This window comes from Symphodus melops (assembly GCF_947650265.1).
Source record: "Symphodus melops genome assembly, chromosome: 23".
Classification (NCBI taxonomy): Eukaryota; Metazoa; Chordata; class Actinopteri; order Labriformes; family Labridae; genus Symphodus; species Symphodus melops.
The window spans coordinates 12,505,229-12,520,295 of record NC_136713.1 but is presented as its reverse complement, the minus strand read 5'-3'; the positions used below and the strand labels follow the sequence as shown (position 1 = coordinate 12,520,295).

At 45.0% G+C, this 15,067-nt stretch overlaps 1 protein-coding gene across 1 annotated transcript in view; it reads left to right on the top strand.

Moving 5' to 3' along the window:
• LOC306818825 (peripheral plasma membrane protein CASK-like) overlaps nucleotides 1-15,067 on the top strand; it is a 47,367-nt gene that overhangs the window by 28,397 nt on the left and 3,903 nt on the right. The window contains 20 exon segments of the mRNA XM_079336543.1: nucleotides 1,167-1,269; nucleotides 1,613-1,788; nucleotides 1,965-1,985; nucleotides 2,363-2,485; nucleotides 2,749-2,832; nucleotides 3,941-4,040; nucleotides 5,863-5,880; nucleotides 8,035-8,159; nucleotides 8,305-8,382; nucleotides 8,875-8,955; nucleotides 10,436-10,624; nucleotides 11,374-11,452; nucleotides 11,538-11,623; nucleotides 11,715-11,783; nucleotides 11,867-11,935; nucleotides 12,028-12,063; nucleotides 12,492-12,530; nucleotides 12,954-13,150; nucleotides 13,246-13,361; nucleotides 14,117-14,220. Coding sequence (XP_079192669.1) covers nucleotides 1,167-1,269; nucleotides 1,613-1,788; nucleotides 1,965-1,985; nucleotides 2,363-2,485; nucleotides 2,749-2,832; nucleotides 3,941-4,040; nucleotides 5,863-5,880; nucleotides 8,035-8,159; nucleotides 8,305-8,382; nucleotides 8,875-8,955; nucleotides 10,436-10,624; nucleotides 11,374-11,452; nucleotides 11,538-11,623; nucleotides 11,715-11,783; nucleotides 11,867-11,935; nucleotides 12,028-12,063; nucleotides 12,492-12,530; nucleotides 12,954-13,150; nucleotides 13,246-13,361; nucleotides 14,117-14,220 — 1,893 coding nt within the window.

Here is a 15,067-nt window from a genome sequence, read left to right as displayed (position 1 = left end):
TGATGCTATTGGCCGATGCCAATTAGCAATTACAGCTAATTGTGATCAGAGACAGCTTCATGATGGTGAACATGCATAACAGCGCTCTTACTATTTTTTTTGTTTAGCGTTTTAACTTATTTTAAAAATAGCTTTTATGTTTCTTGTTGTTTGGATGAAATCTGTTTTGCTAAACTTTCTGTACAGCACTTTGGTCTGCCTTGGCTGTTATAAATGTGCTTTATAAATAAAGTTGATTTGACTGTAATTGTAGTTAGGAACAAGCCTGTATGTTTGTATTTTTCCCCCCCATCACGTCTTTAGACTCGGTTAATGTGTTGTCTCTCTATCCTTCCAGTTGTTTAAGTTTGGTGTTTAGACATTGCCCAGCAGTTTCTGTGCAAGACTACAAAAACGAGACGTTTCTCCAATATTGGGGCCGAGGACTTTTTTTGTTTTTGTTCAAAGCAGGCGTCGATAATATGGCCTTTCATCGCAGCTCCGCTGACGTAGAAAAAAAAACCCGGGAGAGTTGAACTTCCCTTTCCCGAAGCGACGGCTAACCCGAGGTTGAGGTGTCGTCGGTTAAACAACAACCTCCTTCTTGGTGCGAACGCAGAAGTGTGTATAGCCCCCTCTTCCCCCCACATTATTTATCTTATAGCTGTGTGATTGTAAAACTTTTCTCTCACACTCCATGTTAAATATTAAAAAAAAAAACAGTTCATGGTATTTCTCACAAGTAGGGAGCAACCCAACGCTCCACATCTCCTGCTTCTCATTGTCGGCCTTTTAAAGCGGTACTTGTACAACACTAAATCCTGCAGCAGGACTTGCTTCCTGTCTGTATTCTTGTCATTGTGAAACTGAGCTTCACTTACCAGCTAATCAAGACGCTGGATCTTGCACGTCTGCATAGAGGAGGGGGGGGAATGTTTCTCGTGTCTGTGGGTTCACTGAGCACGTCGTAGTCACATAAATGGTTCAAAAAATGTTTCATGAAAAAAAATGTTTTTTTATGCACACATAAGATCTGATCGAGGACGCACGCGTGCCACACGAGAACGTGCCCGGCACGCTTGACCACCGTACGGATTGCCGCGTTTGAGTGGCGTGCGCTCTTTAACGTAATGTCACCGTTGTTTAACACGTCAGTCTGACCCCGTCTTTTGTTTCCCCCCCTGCAGCCTCACTGTGTGCTGCTGGCCTCCAAGGAGAACTCGGCCCCCGTCAAGCTGGGAGGCTTCGGAGTGGCCATACAGCTCGGAGAGTCGGGATTAGTAGCTGGAGGTAAATCACACCTGCTTCGAGCGTTAATCAGAGGATGGAAAAGGTATCTTTCTCATTTCCAGTAAAGATAAGTAGCTTATTTAAAGAGTGGACTCGGGCTGTGGATCAGAGTTCAGAATGGTCAGAGAGATCAGCAGTGTTTCAGACATGAATCATTTCTTTGCAGCGTGCGTTCCCACGGTCCACTGACACATAGCCCAGTTTGAAGAGTCGGGCTTTCTAATGGAGCGTCATCATGGTTATTTCTTATTTCCAATGAAATCATAAAAGGTGCATCTCTGCAGGGAGGATCATTTTTTTAAAAATCGCTCTTCAACTCGTCCCCTCTGCTTTGTCTCGTCAGGCCGGGTGGGCACTCCCCACTTCATGGCTCCGGAGGTGGTCAAAAGGGAGCCGTATGGCAAACCGGTGGACGTGTGGGGGTGCGGAGTCATCCTCTTCATCCTCCTGTCCGGCTGCCTTCCCTTCTACGGCACCAAGGAGCGACTGTTTGAGGCCATCATCAAAGGGAAATACAAGGTAGGAGCTGAATCACCAGAGCGTGCTTTCTCAACACGACTTTGAACACAGTTTCACGTCAGTGATTTAAATATGTGCGACCGAAATAAAGAGTACATGCCGTCTTTAGCAAGCCTTTGAAATCAATACCTGTTCTAAGCCATTTCTTCTTCTACTACAACCCACGCCATCCGAAGGCGAGGCAGTGCACCGTCACGGTAAATCCCGCTCACGTCTTAGAAAGAGTGTGAAAGGTGAAGAGTCAAGGTGGCAGTCAGCTGCAAAAAAAAAAAACACTGAGCTAGATAGAGCGCTGTTACATTCTTCCCTTTCAGTTTCCTGCTTGGTGCACCAACATGTAGCAGATGCAGCCACAGCAGGCAGCTCGATGGACGACGCTGCGGTGTCGTGCATCGAGCTGCATGCTCATGCTCAGCCACACAAATACAATTCTGCTCACTCTGCAACTTTGTTTCTGCACTTCAGAAAGATTTTAAACGGTGAAATATTTAGAATAAAATGTCCCTTTCCCCCCCCCCTCCCCCTCCCCTGTGTCCCTGTTTTTGTTTTGTTTTTGTTTTTTTTGTTCGTGCAGATGAACCCTCGCCAGTGGGCCCACATTTCGGAGAGCGCCAAGGATCTGGTGAGACGCATGCTGATGCTGGACCCCGCTGAGAGGATCACCGTGTACGAGGCCCTCAACCACCCTTGGCTGAAGGCAAGAGCGCGCATCTGCCCGAAACAGCGAGCTACGAAAAATGTCAACTTTCTCGAATCGTGTTGAGCATTAAAAAAAAAAAAAATAATTCTTGTTAAATGTGATGTGCTTCTGCGCCCTCACAGTTTCAAACCACCAGGCCTATCTAATGCTGACTTGCAGAGCTTCCTATTTTCAAACCACAGCTCAGCTTTCACATCCGTTTCTGCGAATGTCATTTCTTCTCTTACTGACCTGGAATTTTGTTGTTTGTGTTTGTGCAGGAGCGGGACAGGTACGCCTACAAGATCCACCTGCCCGAAACAGTCGAGCAGCTGAGGAAGTTCAACGCCCGGAGGAAGCTGAAGGTTCGCACTGTCACCAATGAGAGGAAGTGTGGCCTCCTCTGCACCTTGCAGCTTGTTCTGATTGACCTAGATTATATTCTTCCTTATCAGATCCTTATAAAGGGCACTTCCTGCTCCTCCACTTATTTTGAAGTTCTGCATCACAAATAGTGCAAAAGTCACCAAACTCCATTGGTCCAGACTGTGCTCAGCTAGCTCATCGACCTGCACTGCGTAGACGTGGTGCTTATTTAATCGAGTGTAAGCTGCACAAAACGCCACTAAACAACAAGGTCACTCAACAACACAAACCAAGCTCACTGACCGGGTCAGGAAGTTCTGTTCACTGTCAGGTCGAATCAGTGATCAGAGAGCGGTTTGTGTCATCAGTCCAAACCTCAGAAGATGTGAAGATATGAGGGGGGGGGGAGCAAGTGGTTGGAGGGGTGTTACAAAATATGGTCAAAGAAGATGAGAAAGTGCAAACAGTGCAAAACAGTCTACACACAACAAAGCGGAAAGCAAGCAACCCAGAATGAGGAAGAGAATACTCACAAGGACTTTATCATAAAGGCGAAATAATTAGACCCAAGAGGTCTATTTCCTTCCTCTTTATGTCTCATGCTCTCGTACGAGCTGATCGAGGAACACTTGGTTCATTTTCACTTCGGGCCCGAGCGATTACAGGATTTTTGGGGCTTCAAATCCGATGACGACAAATCGGCCGATATCTTTCCTAGAGCGAGCTCCGATCTTCAGAGATAGATCGATGTAGATATTCACTCACTTTGATGCCTCAAACACTTGTATAAAAGATTTTCACTCAACTGGAAAGTAGCTGAGCATACGTACGTCACCTCTGGAGAGTGACGATGCGAGTGGTAATCCATGTAGCGCCCTCTGCTGGTGAAAGAGAACTACTCGTGTAATACAATGAAAGTAAAATGAAAATCTATTTGACTGGTGCTATAAAATTAGCCACTTGATGTGCTATTATTGCCTGATTTTAATTGGCCGGCTGATTAATCGGTTCTACTTGAGTGATACCACGTGGGATGAAAACAAAGATCCATTCCTCCGTTGAGATTTTTAATCCGACAAACGTGTTCTCCCTTCTCTGCAATCCCAGGGTGCAGTGCTGGCCGCTGTCTCCAGCCACAAGTTCAATTCTTACTACGGCGACCCTCCGGAGGAGCTCCACGACTTCACGGATGACCCCACCTCCTCAGGTAGCTCGCACAAAAACAACACTGTGCTCCTCGAGGGAGGACTGCTTCCTTTTCAAAACGCCATGATTGTAACCTGACGTCCCAGAATAATAGTTGAGCAGTGACGCTACAGTCAGTAGATTCGCTGACGTGTCCTTTAAATGAGGGCATGCAAAGGCCTGTTTTTCCCTCTACGCCAGGGGTGGCCAAAGTGCGGCCCGGGGGCCATTTGTGGCCCCCGAGTCCCCAACCAACAAAAAATAATAATTATATAATTACAATATATCATGACGGGAAGAGTTTGCAGTTTGGCGCAGTGCTGAAGAGAGAATTTTGTGGCCGGATACTTGCTCTGAATTTAAACTTGATGTTTTGGGGGAAGGGTTTTTGGAAACAGGGGGTTTTTTTGTTTTTTTTTGCAAACAAGTAGACTGTGGTTTAACCATTTAATAACCTGAGCTGAATACAGAAAGCTTTTACAAAAAAATTTACCACGTGACAGACTTGATTCTGAGAAAAACCAAACCAGACAGAATTATGAAAGTATTTGATTTGCTTTTATTAAAGGGTTTCTTTTGTGAACCTTTTGATTCTGATGCTTGACTTTTTTTTTTTTTTTTTCTTCTTCTTCTTCTTTTTTCCCAAAAAAATTAGGACACAATTTCTCACTGCAATTAGATATTTTACACTATTTTTGTAGAGGTCAAAAAACAGAAAGTTCCTTACAGTAATATAAAAAATAAAAAAAACCTGTGGTCCCGTGAGCGATTCTGACGCAAAGAAGAAAAAAAAGGTTTGGACACCACTGCTCTCCACAATAATTAAAAGTGAAACAACCTTCATGTAATTCAAATGAGAGGTAGCAGAGCTTCACTGAATGAGACAGGCTGCCGAAACCAGTCATTCCGCCCCCCTAGTCTGCAGTATAACTGGAGCAACATCTGCTTGAGGAAAGCGGAGACGCACTCTGGCCTGGACCTTAAAGACGATGCATTCTGCACTCGTCTGTTTCGGTCAGTGCTTGAAAAGTGTTTGAATCGTTCTCTCGTAAAACCTTGTCCTGAGGTCAAAACTGAAAACATGCAGACGACCGTACGCTCACTTTCTTCCTCAGTCTATTTCTGTGGTTTCTATTCTCAAGGCAACTCGAGTCTTTCTGTGGTTAACTTCCTGTGTTTGGGACGACGACAGATGTTGCAACAAGCCTCACTTCCCCGTCTGAGCACTCGACTTTCACTTCCTTCGATAGGAAAGAAAAACACTGCAGGTCTGCCAGCAGTTATCAGCACACTGGAACCCTGTTTTTTTTGCATTTCTGCAATGACCAAAAAAAAAAAGGAGCTGAAAATGAGCAGCGTGTTACATCACCCGCCTCATGAATCAGTGCAATGAGCTAAGCTCTGCATATTTTTCTGCTCGGGTTAAGAAGGAGCCGCTGCAGCCAGACGCACTTATACAAACACGTATGTTCTTTCTGCTGAGGCTGGCAGTCTGGCACAGTCATGCTTCCAGGTGACTGGTTTATTTTTGTAGAACCCCCCCCCCCCCCCCTCACCACCCAGACGTGCGCCTGCTTCTGGATGTATGCAGTGGAGTGGACTGCTTGGCAGATTATTCACAGACTTGGCTGCTTTTGTAGATTTTGCTTTGCTCCGTAAACCTCTCGTTACTCCCTCCCTGCGCTCCTGCTACCTCTCTGACTTTGTCTGCCTTTTTTTTCTTCTTCTTCTTCTTTCTCTCGTTGTGAGATGTTAAACTCTGCACCCGTAGCTTTATGTGACCCTCCTCTAATCTCAGCCTCTTTCTTTGCTGTTGTTTCTTTACGCCCGCGTGCTGTCTCTAGGACTGCTAGCCGCCGAAAGTACGTATCCCCCTTCCCACCCTTCATGACCCCATCATCATCATCATCATCATCACGAGCATCTTTCTCGTAGTGTCAGATGATGTTAGGCCCTTGAAAAAATGGCTCCCTCTCCTTCTCTCCTCTCTTGCTTTGATGAGGGTGTTTCTAATCCAGAGCAGCCAAAGAAGATTCTCTGTCTCATGTTAATCACAGGAGCGTTTGTAAACACACTGAACATCACATTCAGATGGTTCAGAAATAAATAATCAGATTTTCTATCGTATGAGGATTCTGCAAAAAGCATGTCATTAATAATACACAAAGCAGTATTGTAGTTTAAATGCACAGTGTTTTATTCAGCCACCAGGGGGCTCTCAATGAAAACAATAACAATCGATGATGTTGAGGCTGGCGGCGAATCATGGGAGTGATTATCCCCGCCCTCACATGGAAACAAACTCCGTTTTTTTTAGATGTTTGATGTGTTTTTAACTACTCTTTTATCCTTTTAAACTCTGTAGCACTTTGAGATTCACTAATGTAAAGTGCTTTACAAATAAAATTATAGTATTATTATTATTATTATTATTAACTCTGAAAACTGGCCTGAGGAGGAGAATATGTTTACAGGCGAGCTAAAGTATCCGAGTATAATTTACATGACGTTTTTATCACAGGCAGCTTTCAGTAGCAGCTCATGCTAGCTCATATAGCTTTGGCGTAACATCCTGTGTTCCCATGGCAACGATAAACAGGTTTGGTGGCTGAAATGACAGATTTCTCGTGCTTTGATAACAGTTGGAAATATATGAGGTGATCAAAACTTTGTACTGTATAAAATCTATTTTAAATGTTGATATGTTAGCGTAAACGTGTTAAAATTCTACATATTGTTCCTTTCACTAGTTCTTGCTGACAGCTCGGATAAAAAAAAAGAAGCTGGATGAATATTTTTCTGCTCTTTAATGTTTGTTCTTTAACCAGATAGATAGATAGATCTATCTATCTATCTATCTATCTATCTATCTGGTTAAAGAACAAACATTAAAGAGCAGAAAAATATTCATCACGCACAGTTCACGTTCAGTTTTAAATCATTTTATCTGGACAAGTCTAAAAATCAATCAAAGGCACTTTTTAAAAACTTCTATTCGTCATCGGGGTACGATGCTTTTAAAAAGACTCGTAACCAAGGTAACAGCTTAGTTTTGTTTTTTTTTACTGGGCAGAGAAGGCGCTGGCGGTGCGTTCAGGAGCGCCTGCACTGAGAAGAAAAGCGCTGCATGACCGTCCTGTCTCTATGGCAACAGGCGGATGACGACGGCTGCTCCGTGACTTTTTACTGCATGTTTTATGTTAGAGATCGTTTTTTAACACAGCGGACACGGAGCAAAGACACGAGGAGGCAAAAATACGAGGAGCTACTCCGTCTGTTTATGAGTTTAAAATGTTTTGAGACATTTAATACATCGTATTATCTCGCACTGTCACGAATGAATCTTACAGATAATGCAGGGAATTCCTTCGTCTCAGCGCTCCGGCTGCGTTCTCCGAGGGTTCAGACTACTCCCTGTGATTTTCGGTGTTATATTAGATTTGATCACCTCTTGGTCTCAAACACTCAGCAGCTCTTTGAGTATCAACGTTCAACCTTTTTGATTTGAAGCGAATCCAGCACGCTGAGATGAAACCTCCGCTCATCATTCATCACATTTCTAGTTCTTTGATCTGCATATGTTTTCCTTTTCCTCCCTTCACAGTACATTTGATTTGTCTCTCTGCTTTTGACTGCCTCTTAACCTTTGACCCTCACTGTAACCTTCTGAACTGACTTTTTCCTGATGTCACTGCTGTCTCTCTGGTTTTGCTGCATGTGTGGGCGATGCAGCAGGTACTTGGAGGGTTCAATGGTTCTAAGTGTTGTTGTTGTTGTTGTTGTTGTTGTTGTTGTTGTCGTCGTGTTTTCTTTGTCGTGTTTTTTTGCCTGTTTGTGGGTTGGTCTCTCGTGGTCAGTGTTTGCATTCAGTGTGGTGTTGTTGGATGTCTGCAGGGACTGCTTTGTGTTGTCAGTTTATCCATGTTTGATCAATCCGATACTTCAGATCTAACCTGTGTGTGTGTGTGTGTGTGTGTGTGTGGGTGTGTGTGTGTGTGCGTGCGTGTGTGTGTGTACAGGGGCAGTGTCGCAGGTTTTGGACAGTCTCGAGGAGATTCACGCCTTGACAGACTGCAGCGAGAAAGACATGGACTTCCTCCACAGCGTCTTCCAGGATCAGCACCTCCACACCCTGTTGGACGTGAGTAACAAACCTCTTCACCTGCAGTACTCCTCACTGACCAGTAGGTGTCACTGGAGGCCAATAATCCGACCTTTTACTGCCTGTCGTGTGTTCTTTCTCTTTCCTAAGCGGGATGTAACTTAATGTTTGTTTTTCTTTTCAGCTTTATGATAAAATCAACACCAGGTCTTCCCCTCAGATCCGGAACCCTCCAAGTGACGGCGTGCAGAGAGCCAAAGAGGTACACGCGCCACAGTTCAGGACTCATCCTCGCGCTCCTTTGCCTCTGTTTATTTCAAGCTTTACAAATCGACGGCATTTTTGAAGGGAGGACGTAACGCCATTAAGTCAGTAGATTTCTTCACCTCTCGACCTCGACTCCACTCCACCGATAAATGATAAATGTTTTGACTTTTTGATTTCTGTGTTGCTGCTGCAACGCCTGAATTTCCCCCCTCGGTTAGTGAGTTGGTTTTATTTCTTATAAAAATAATGCATTAGACTTTTTACGGTGCTTTTCTCAGGACCAAAAGGTGCTTAAAGAGTTTTGGATGGTGAGACTGCCTGTGGGTGTTGACGGGCGAGTCGTAACAGACCGGAGCAGACAAGTTCTGGGTTACTCATTAAGCTATGGAGCAGTTTGAACCCAGAATTCGTAACACCTTAAAAAAAAACAAATATTTATTACTAAGAGGATTAACCGTTTTCCCTCTTCTGTTCCTTTTCCCACCAGGTGCTGGAAACCATCTCGTGTTATCCAGAGAACATGGAGGCCAAGGAGCTCAGGAGGATTCTCACACAGCCACATTTCATGGTAGGATATCATAACTGGAACACACACACACACACGGAGCATACTTACTCACACCGAGTTCTTTGAAAAACCGCATAAGTCCCTCGGCGACAAAGCTGCTTAGCGCCTGAGCTTGACCGGCGACGAGAAGGAAAATCAGGAGAATTATTTGGAGGTGTCATGTCATCATCATGTCAGGGTCAAACACGTTGGGGGAGCTTCTTTTCTGCGGCCTTAACGTCCAATGTAATGGACTAGAAAAAGTCTCATTTGAGCCTTTCGCTCAAGGGAAGAGGCTTTGTGTGCTCATTGTAGGATGATGAAGCGTACAGAAGTTAAACGTTGTAGCGTTGAGTTCGGAGCACAGCAGGTCGAGGTGTTTGTTTTTCCTGCTCTGATTCTTGCATCTTGCTCTTTGACCTGACTGGCTGGGATTTTCACGCTGCCTCAGACACCTCACATGTAGAGGGAGGGGCCACACCCCCCACCCCCCGCCTCTCTAAATTGAAACACGTATTGAATACACGTTAGTGAATTCAAAATGATTGAGTGAACTTTAATCCAGCACTTAAATGCAGGGTTGATCATTCACTCCTGTGGTGGGTTGAAACAGTCTTTAGGTCCTGACAGAAATTAATAACTCGTGTTCTCTGAAAAAGAAACTTCAACCAATGTCTGCCACGAGGTACCAATCTGATGAACCAATCACACGCCTCCCTGTCTCCCAGCTTTTTTCTCTACCCCATGCATGCACGAGCCCACACTCTGGACCAATTACCTTTTACTAACACATACACACTTTTTATATCCAGTGTGTGTCAAAGACAGATTCTGTCTTTTTTTATCTTCATGAATGAGTTAATAAGAAGAAGAAGAATTTCTTCTAGATTCTTTGGTCATCTGTTCTTTACCTCATGCTCAGTCAATAATAAGGTCTTAGAGTCTTAACAGTCAGACTTTGATTATAAATGAAGGTGGGGGGGGGGGGGGGCAGTGGGCTTTCAGTCTAAACACAGTGGGTGATCTGAAACCCGGCTGTGTCTGACCAATCAGACCTTGAGCTCTGCAGGGGGGGCTTCAAGCCCTGTGCCTCAAAGTCCCTGGCATTTAGAAAGTACGACCCTGATCGATTTGGTGGAAGCAGAGCTATGCGTCTTTGAATGCACACTAAAAAGTTTGACCTGCAGCAGATGTGATTATTTGGCAAACACAACTCGTCGATGTGTTTGAGAAAAAAACCAACCCCAGTGTGTGTCACTAACATGATTAGTAGCCAAAGAGGATTAGTGTAAGCCACACTCTTTCTGATGTTGGAGCCCAACACGCACACTCACTCACTGACACTGTGTGTGCGAGCACCTGTGCCTTGTGTGCTTTGATTTATGAGTTATTCATGCATTAGTGGCTTTTTTTTTTTTTTTTTTTTCTTCACTTGAGTTTTCTAATTGAATTCCTCGGATGCACGAGTGTTAACGGTGGTTTCCACGTGTGTGCCGTCCAGGCTCTGCTGCAGACCCACGATGTCGTAGCCCACGAGGTGTACAGCGACGAGGCCCTGAGGGTGACGCCCCCGCCCACTTCACCGTACCTGAACGGAGACTCTCCGGACAGCACCAACGGAGACATGGATCTGGAGAATGTAACCCGGGTCCGCCTTGTCCAGTTCCAGAAGAACACCGACGAGCCGATGGTGTGTACACAGAAACAATGCTTCCTTTACCTCACTAAGTATCAGGGCTGCAGACTTGAACTGCTTTATTACAAATCTAGTTTTACGGCTGCATCAACTTTTCACACAGATCATCCTCGAGCTGTATTGAGCCAGGTTTCTTTTTTTACCCTCACTGTGCGATAACACATGGACACTTTCACTTGCATGTGCAATAATCTCACCCAATAATTGCAATAATAATAATCTTTTTTTTAAGCCATATTTTGTATATTTTTCTTTTTTTCCAACAGAGAGTGTTCTATTATTTTATCTTAGTCTTTATATTGTTACTTTTTTGCTACCTGCTACATTTTATTTTTATCTTATATGCTGCTGGAAACCTACATTTGCCTGAGGGAGTCATCCCAAAGGGATCGATAAAGTTCAGTCTAAGTCTCTTCAGCGAACGAGACAAGAAAACCCCTGCTGACTGGAATCGACAGTCTGCAGCGGAAAAAGTGAACGCCTGAAGAAGATAGACGCTGTTTAAAACGGGTCACTAGTGAAACTCAAGTAGCAGGACGTTAATCCAGAGACTCTTCCTGGAAAGATCAGGGGGAAACAAAATCTGCGTTTAGAGACGAGTTAGAGATGCTACCAGGTCGAGCTCTACTTCAATGCACAAAACTATCTCGCAGGCTTCACTCGGAGTGTCGCGGCCGGACTTTTTGGAAGTAGCACAAGCGTAATGCCGTCGTGCTGTGTCTGTTTTTCGTTTTTTCCTTCAGGGCATTACTCTGAAAATGAATGAACTTAACCACTGCATCGTGGCTCGCATCATGCACGGTGGAATGATTCATCGACAAGGTACGGCCTTATTTATGACGGGGTAACATCTCGGGTGTCTTCTCCTGAGCCAGCGTTTACTTTATTCATCCTTTCCTCGCTTCAGGGACTCTGCATGTAGGAGACGAGATCCGGGAGATTAATGGCATCAGCGTGGCCAATCAGACGGTGGAACAGCTCCAGAAGATGCTGGTAAGATGCGTAGACTTTGCGCACACACACACACACACACACATGATCCAGTCGAAAGTCTGACGTGCACTTTCTCCCCTCGACGTCGCAGAGGGAGATGAGGGGGAGCATCACCTTCAAGATCGTCCCCAGTTACCGATCCCAGTCCATGTCCTGTGAGGTGAGCACTTAGAAACACACACGTTGGGTTACATTCACGCAAAGTCCGCCAGGGTTCAAATGTTTGTGCGTTTCCTGTCGCAGAAAGAGTCGCCAGACGTGTCCCGACAGTCGCCGGCGAACGGCCACGCCAGCGTTACCAGCTCCATCCTGGTGCGTGTCAGCTGAGCACAAACACACTTTATCTTACCGCGTCGTTTATCTGTGTCTCTAACCTGCGCAAAATCTTCTCTCGCCCCACCCAGGACCTGCCGTCGACGATCCAGCCTAAAGGCCGCGTGGTAAGATTGATTCTGTTCTTCCCACACGACTGTTCTGCTCCGATTCTTAACACTGCATGCACACTTGTATACTCTTCTATTCCCATCACTCCTCTTTCAGTTTGTTTTTTTTTCCTTCTTCTAAATACTCCGGCCTTTAATGTAGTCGAGCATCAGAGAGGATTCCTGCACAGGAAGTTCCCATTATGAGTCTCGGTCTCGGCTCCCTCCTCTCATTTTATTGATTTGAATCGATGATTTGTGTCCGTCTCGTGTCGTGTCAATCAATCACGCCCCGAGATCACACGCTGCAGTGAAATATTCAAACGTCACCCCCCCACCACCACCACCACCACCTTGTGGATCCCTCTTTGTTTATACCTCCCAACATGTTCTACCGCATGATCTACGTACGTGTAAGTGTGTGTGTGATGCTCTCAACCCCATAGATCTCCAGACCTGCTATCAAGGACAAATTGTCCATCAAGGTAAGACGTCTCTAAGTGGACCCTCAGTAGAAGTAGATCCCAGCTCGCCCCGCCCCCCCCCATCGCAAAGTGTGGTCCCCCATCCTAGTCGTGTCTAGATCCCATGCTGGCTCTCAAGGCTGAGTTTGGTAGTTGATATAAAAGTGGATTACACGGATGTGGCCGCAGGCAGAGTTGTGGTCCAGTGCTTTTCCGGTCATTGTTGTCGTGCTGTGTCCGTGCCCCTTTTCCTGCTTCAGCTTTTATGCTCCCTCTGCTGTCTTTGAGCGCACAATCAGAAGCGTCAGCACTGCATTTGACGATGGCGATGTCTCCCGTCTGCTGGGCAGCCTGGCCAATCACGTTGCCGTCCCGTCTGAGCTCGTCTTTTTCCCCCTCCGTCGTCAGCTGTCATTTTGTCCTCCCCTGTCCCGCTCCGTACAGATTTACGTGCGTGCTCAGTTCGAGTACGACCCATCCAAAGACGACCTCATCCCGTGTAAGGAGGCCGGAATCCGTTTCCGGGTCGGCGACATCATCCAGATCATTTCCAAGGACGATCACAACTGGTGGCAGGGGAAGCTGGAGAACACGAAGAACGGCACGGCGGGCCTCATCCCCTCGCCGGAGCTGCAAGAATGGTGAGAGGCACAAAAAGACGAAACATGCAGGATTCCACTTTTCTCTTCTTCCATTACACAAACTAAAGCTAAACGCCGGTGCGTGGATTTCACAGGCGCGTGGCGTGCATAGCGATGGAGAAGACCAAACAGGAACAGCAAGCCAGCTGCACCTGGTTTGGCAAGAAGAAGAAACAGTACAAAGACAAGTACCTGGCCAAGCACAACGCAGGTAAGCCGACTGAACAGAGCTAAGCTAAGCTAACACGCTTAAAAAACTAAAAAACAACGTATACAAACAGTGTAAGAATCTTTTTTTATTAACCAAACCTCTTGTGTGCAACGTCAGCTGCACGCCTGTTTCCCTCCGACAGACCTCTCCTACTGCTGTCTGTTTGCTTTTTTGGTTTCAGTCACTAACAGCCTTGTAATTAACAACTTTTGACATTCTGACAATTTGAGTTGTTGATTTTTTTTTTTGATTTTTTTTTTCTGGTGTCTGTTTATTAACCCTCCGCTCCTCCACCCTTTGTCCATATTTCATGCTGTCTCTTACCCAATGACATGGCTGCATGTAAGTAACTGCAGACAGCTGGCGTCCAGCCTCTGTGTGTTTTTTTTTTCTTCCTCCTCCTTATGTCTCCTTGACTTCTGAGCGTTTCCTCTGTTTCTGATCAGTCAGATCATGCTAATCGACAGAATGCTAAGTCAGCTTACAAAGGTCAGCGCAGATGAGCTCATGTGAAATCAACCTGGCATTGGTGTATAATATTGTGTCATTTGAATGACCCTGCTCTAAATTTAAAATTCTTTGTGGTTTAAATCATAAATCTCATTTGCACTGACTCGGCTGATGTCCACCGGGTGTCTGTTATTTAAAGAGATGTACACATGAAGCCTGTTTATTTAGCAGCCTACTCTTTATCAAGTGCACAGCAACATTTGAATCACACATGCTGACTTTACGTCTCTCTCTCTCTCCTGCAGTGTTTGACCAACTAGATCTGGTGACGTACGAGGAAGTGGTCAAACTGCCGTCGTTCAAGAGGAAAACGCTGGTGCTGCTTGGTGAGGCGACAGAAGAAAGCGGTGTTTGTTTGTGCAGGGCAAACATTCAATCATCAGCAGTTTGTTCCTATCAGTCTTCCTTCACCGACCTCCATCATGTTTAGTTTCTGCAGATGGTCGTTCATCATGAGTGTGGTTCTGCTCGAGGCGTAACAGGAAGTTTAATCTGCCTCTGTAACTTCGCTGATTGTTGCTCATGACGGGTTAACGTTAAATTTATTGAGCTTTATTTATATAGTTGCAAAGGAATTCATCAGCATATAATCGCTATAAAACGATGCCGAAGTCTCGGATGGAAATTGGTTCAATTCTGTCAAATTGCAAACCAAACCAAATTCTGGGAACGAAATAAAAAGAATTGAATACCAAGTGACGCCCTCCATCGGAAATGTATTTTACCATATCATATTTTAACATTATGATGATTATTAACGTATCATATTTAAAAAAATATATTTTTACCCAGTGCAGGTCCTCGGGTGTCCACTGGGGGGAAAGCTGCAAAGCCAATCCCAGAGATGTTAAAAAGTGAATTTTAGATGCAGAAATCAACCTTTCAGTGTGGATATTTGTTTCAGGAGAAAACTGTTCAGTCATGTTATATTAATTTACAGTGGCTAAAACCTCGAACAGAACAGCCATCTGCTCAACCTGGACTCGGCGTGGACATTGGAATATAAGAACTGAGTAGCAACAACAAATAAAAAATCGATTGTTAGCTACTAGCTCCCGTTAGCCACTAAACACGGAAGTTTTTTTGCAGTGACGATAAATGAGTTCAACTTACCGTTCACATTGTCTGGTAAATAAAACTAACGTGGATTTATTATTTATTCAAACATTTCCCTCAATACTGTAATCGTTGATTTG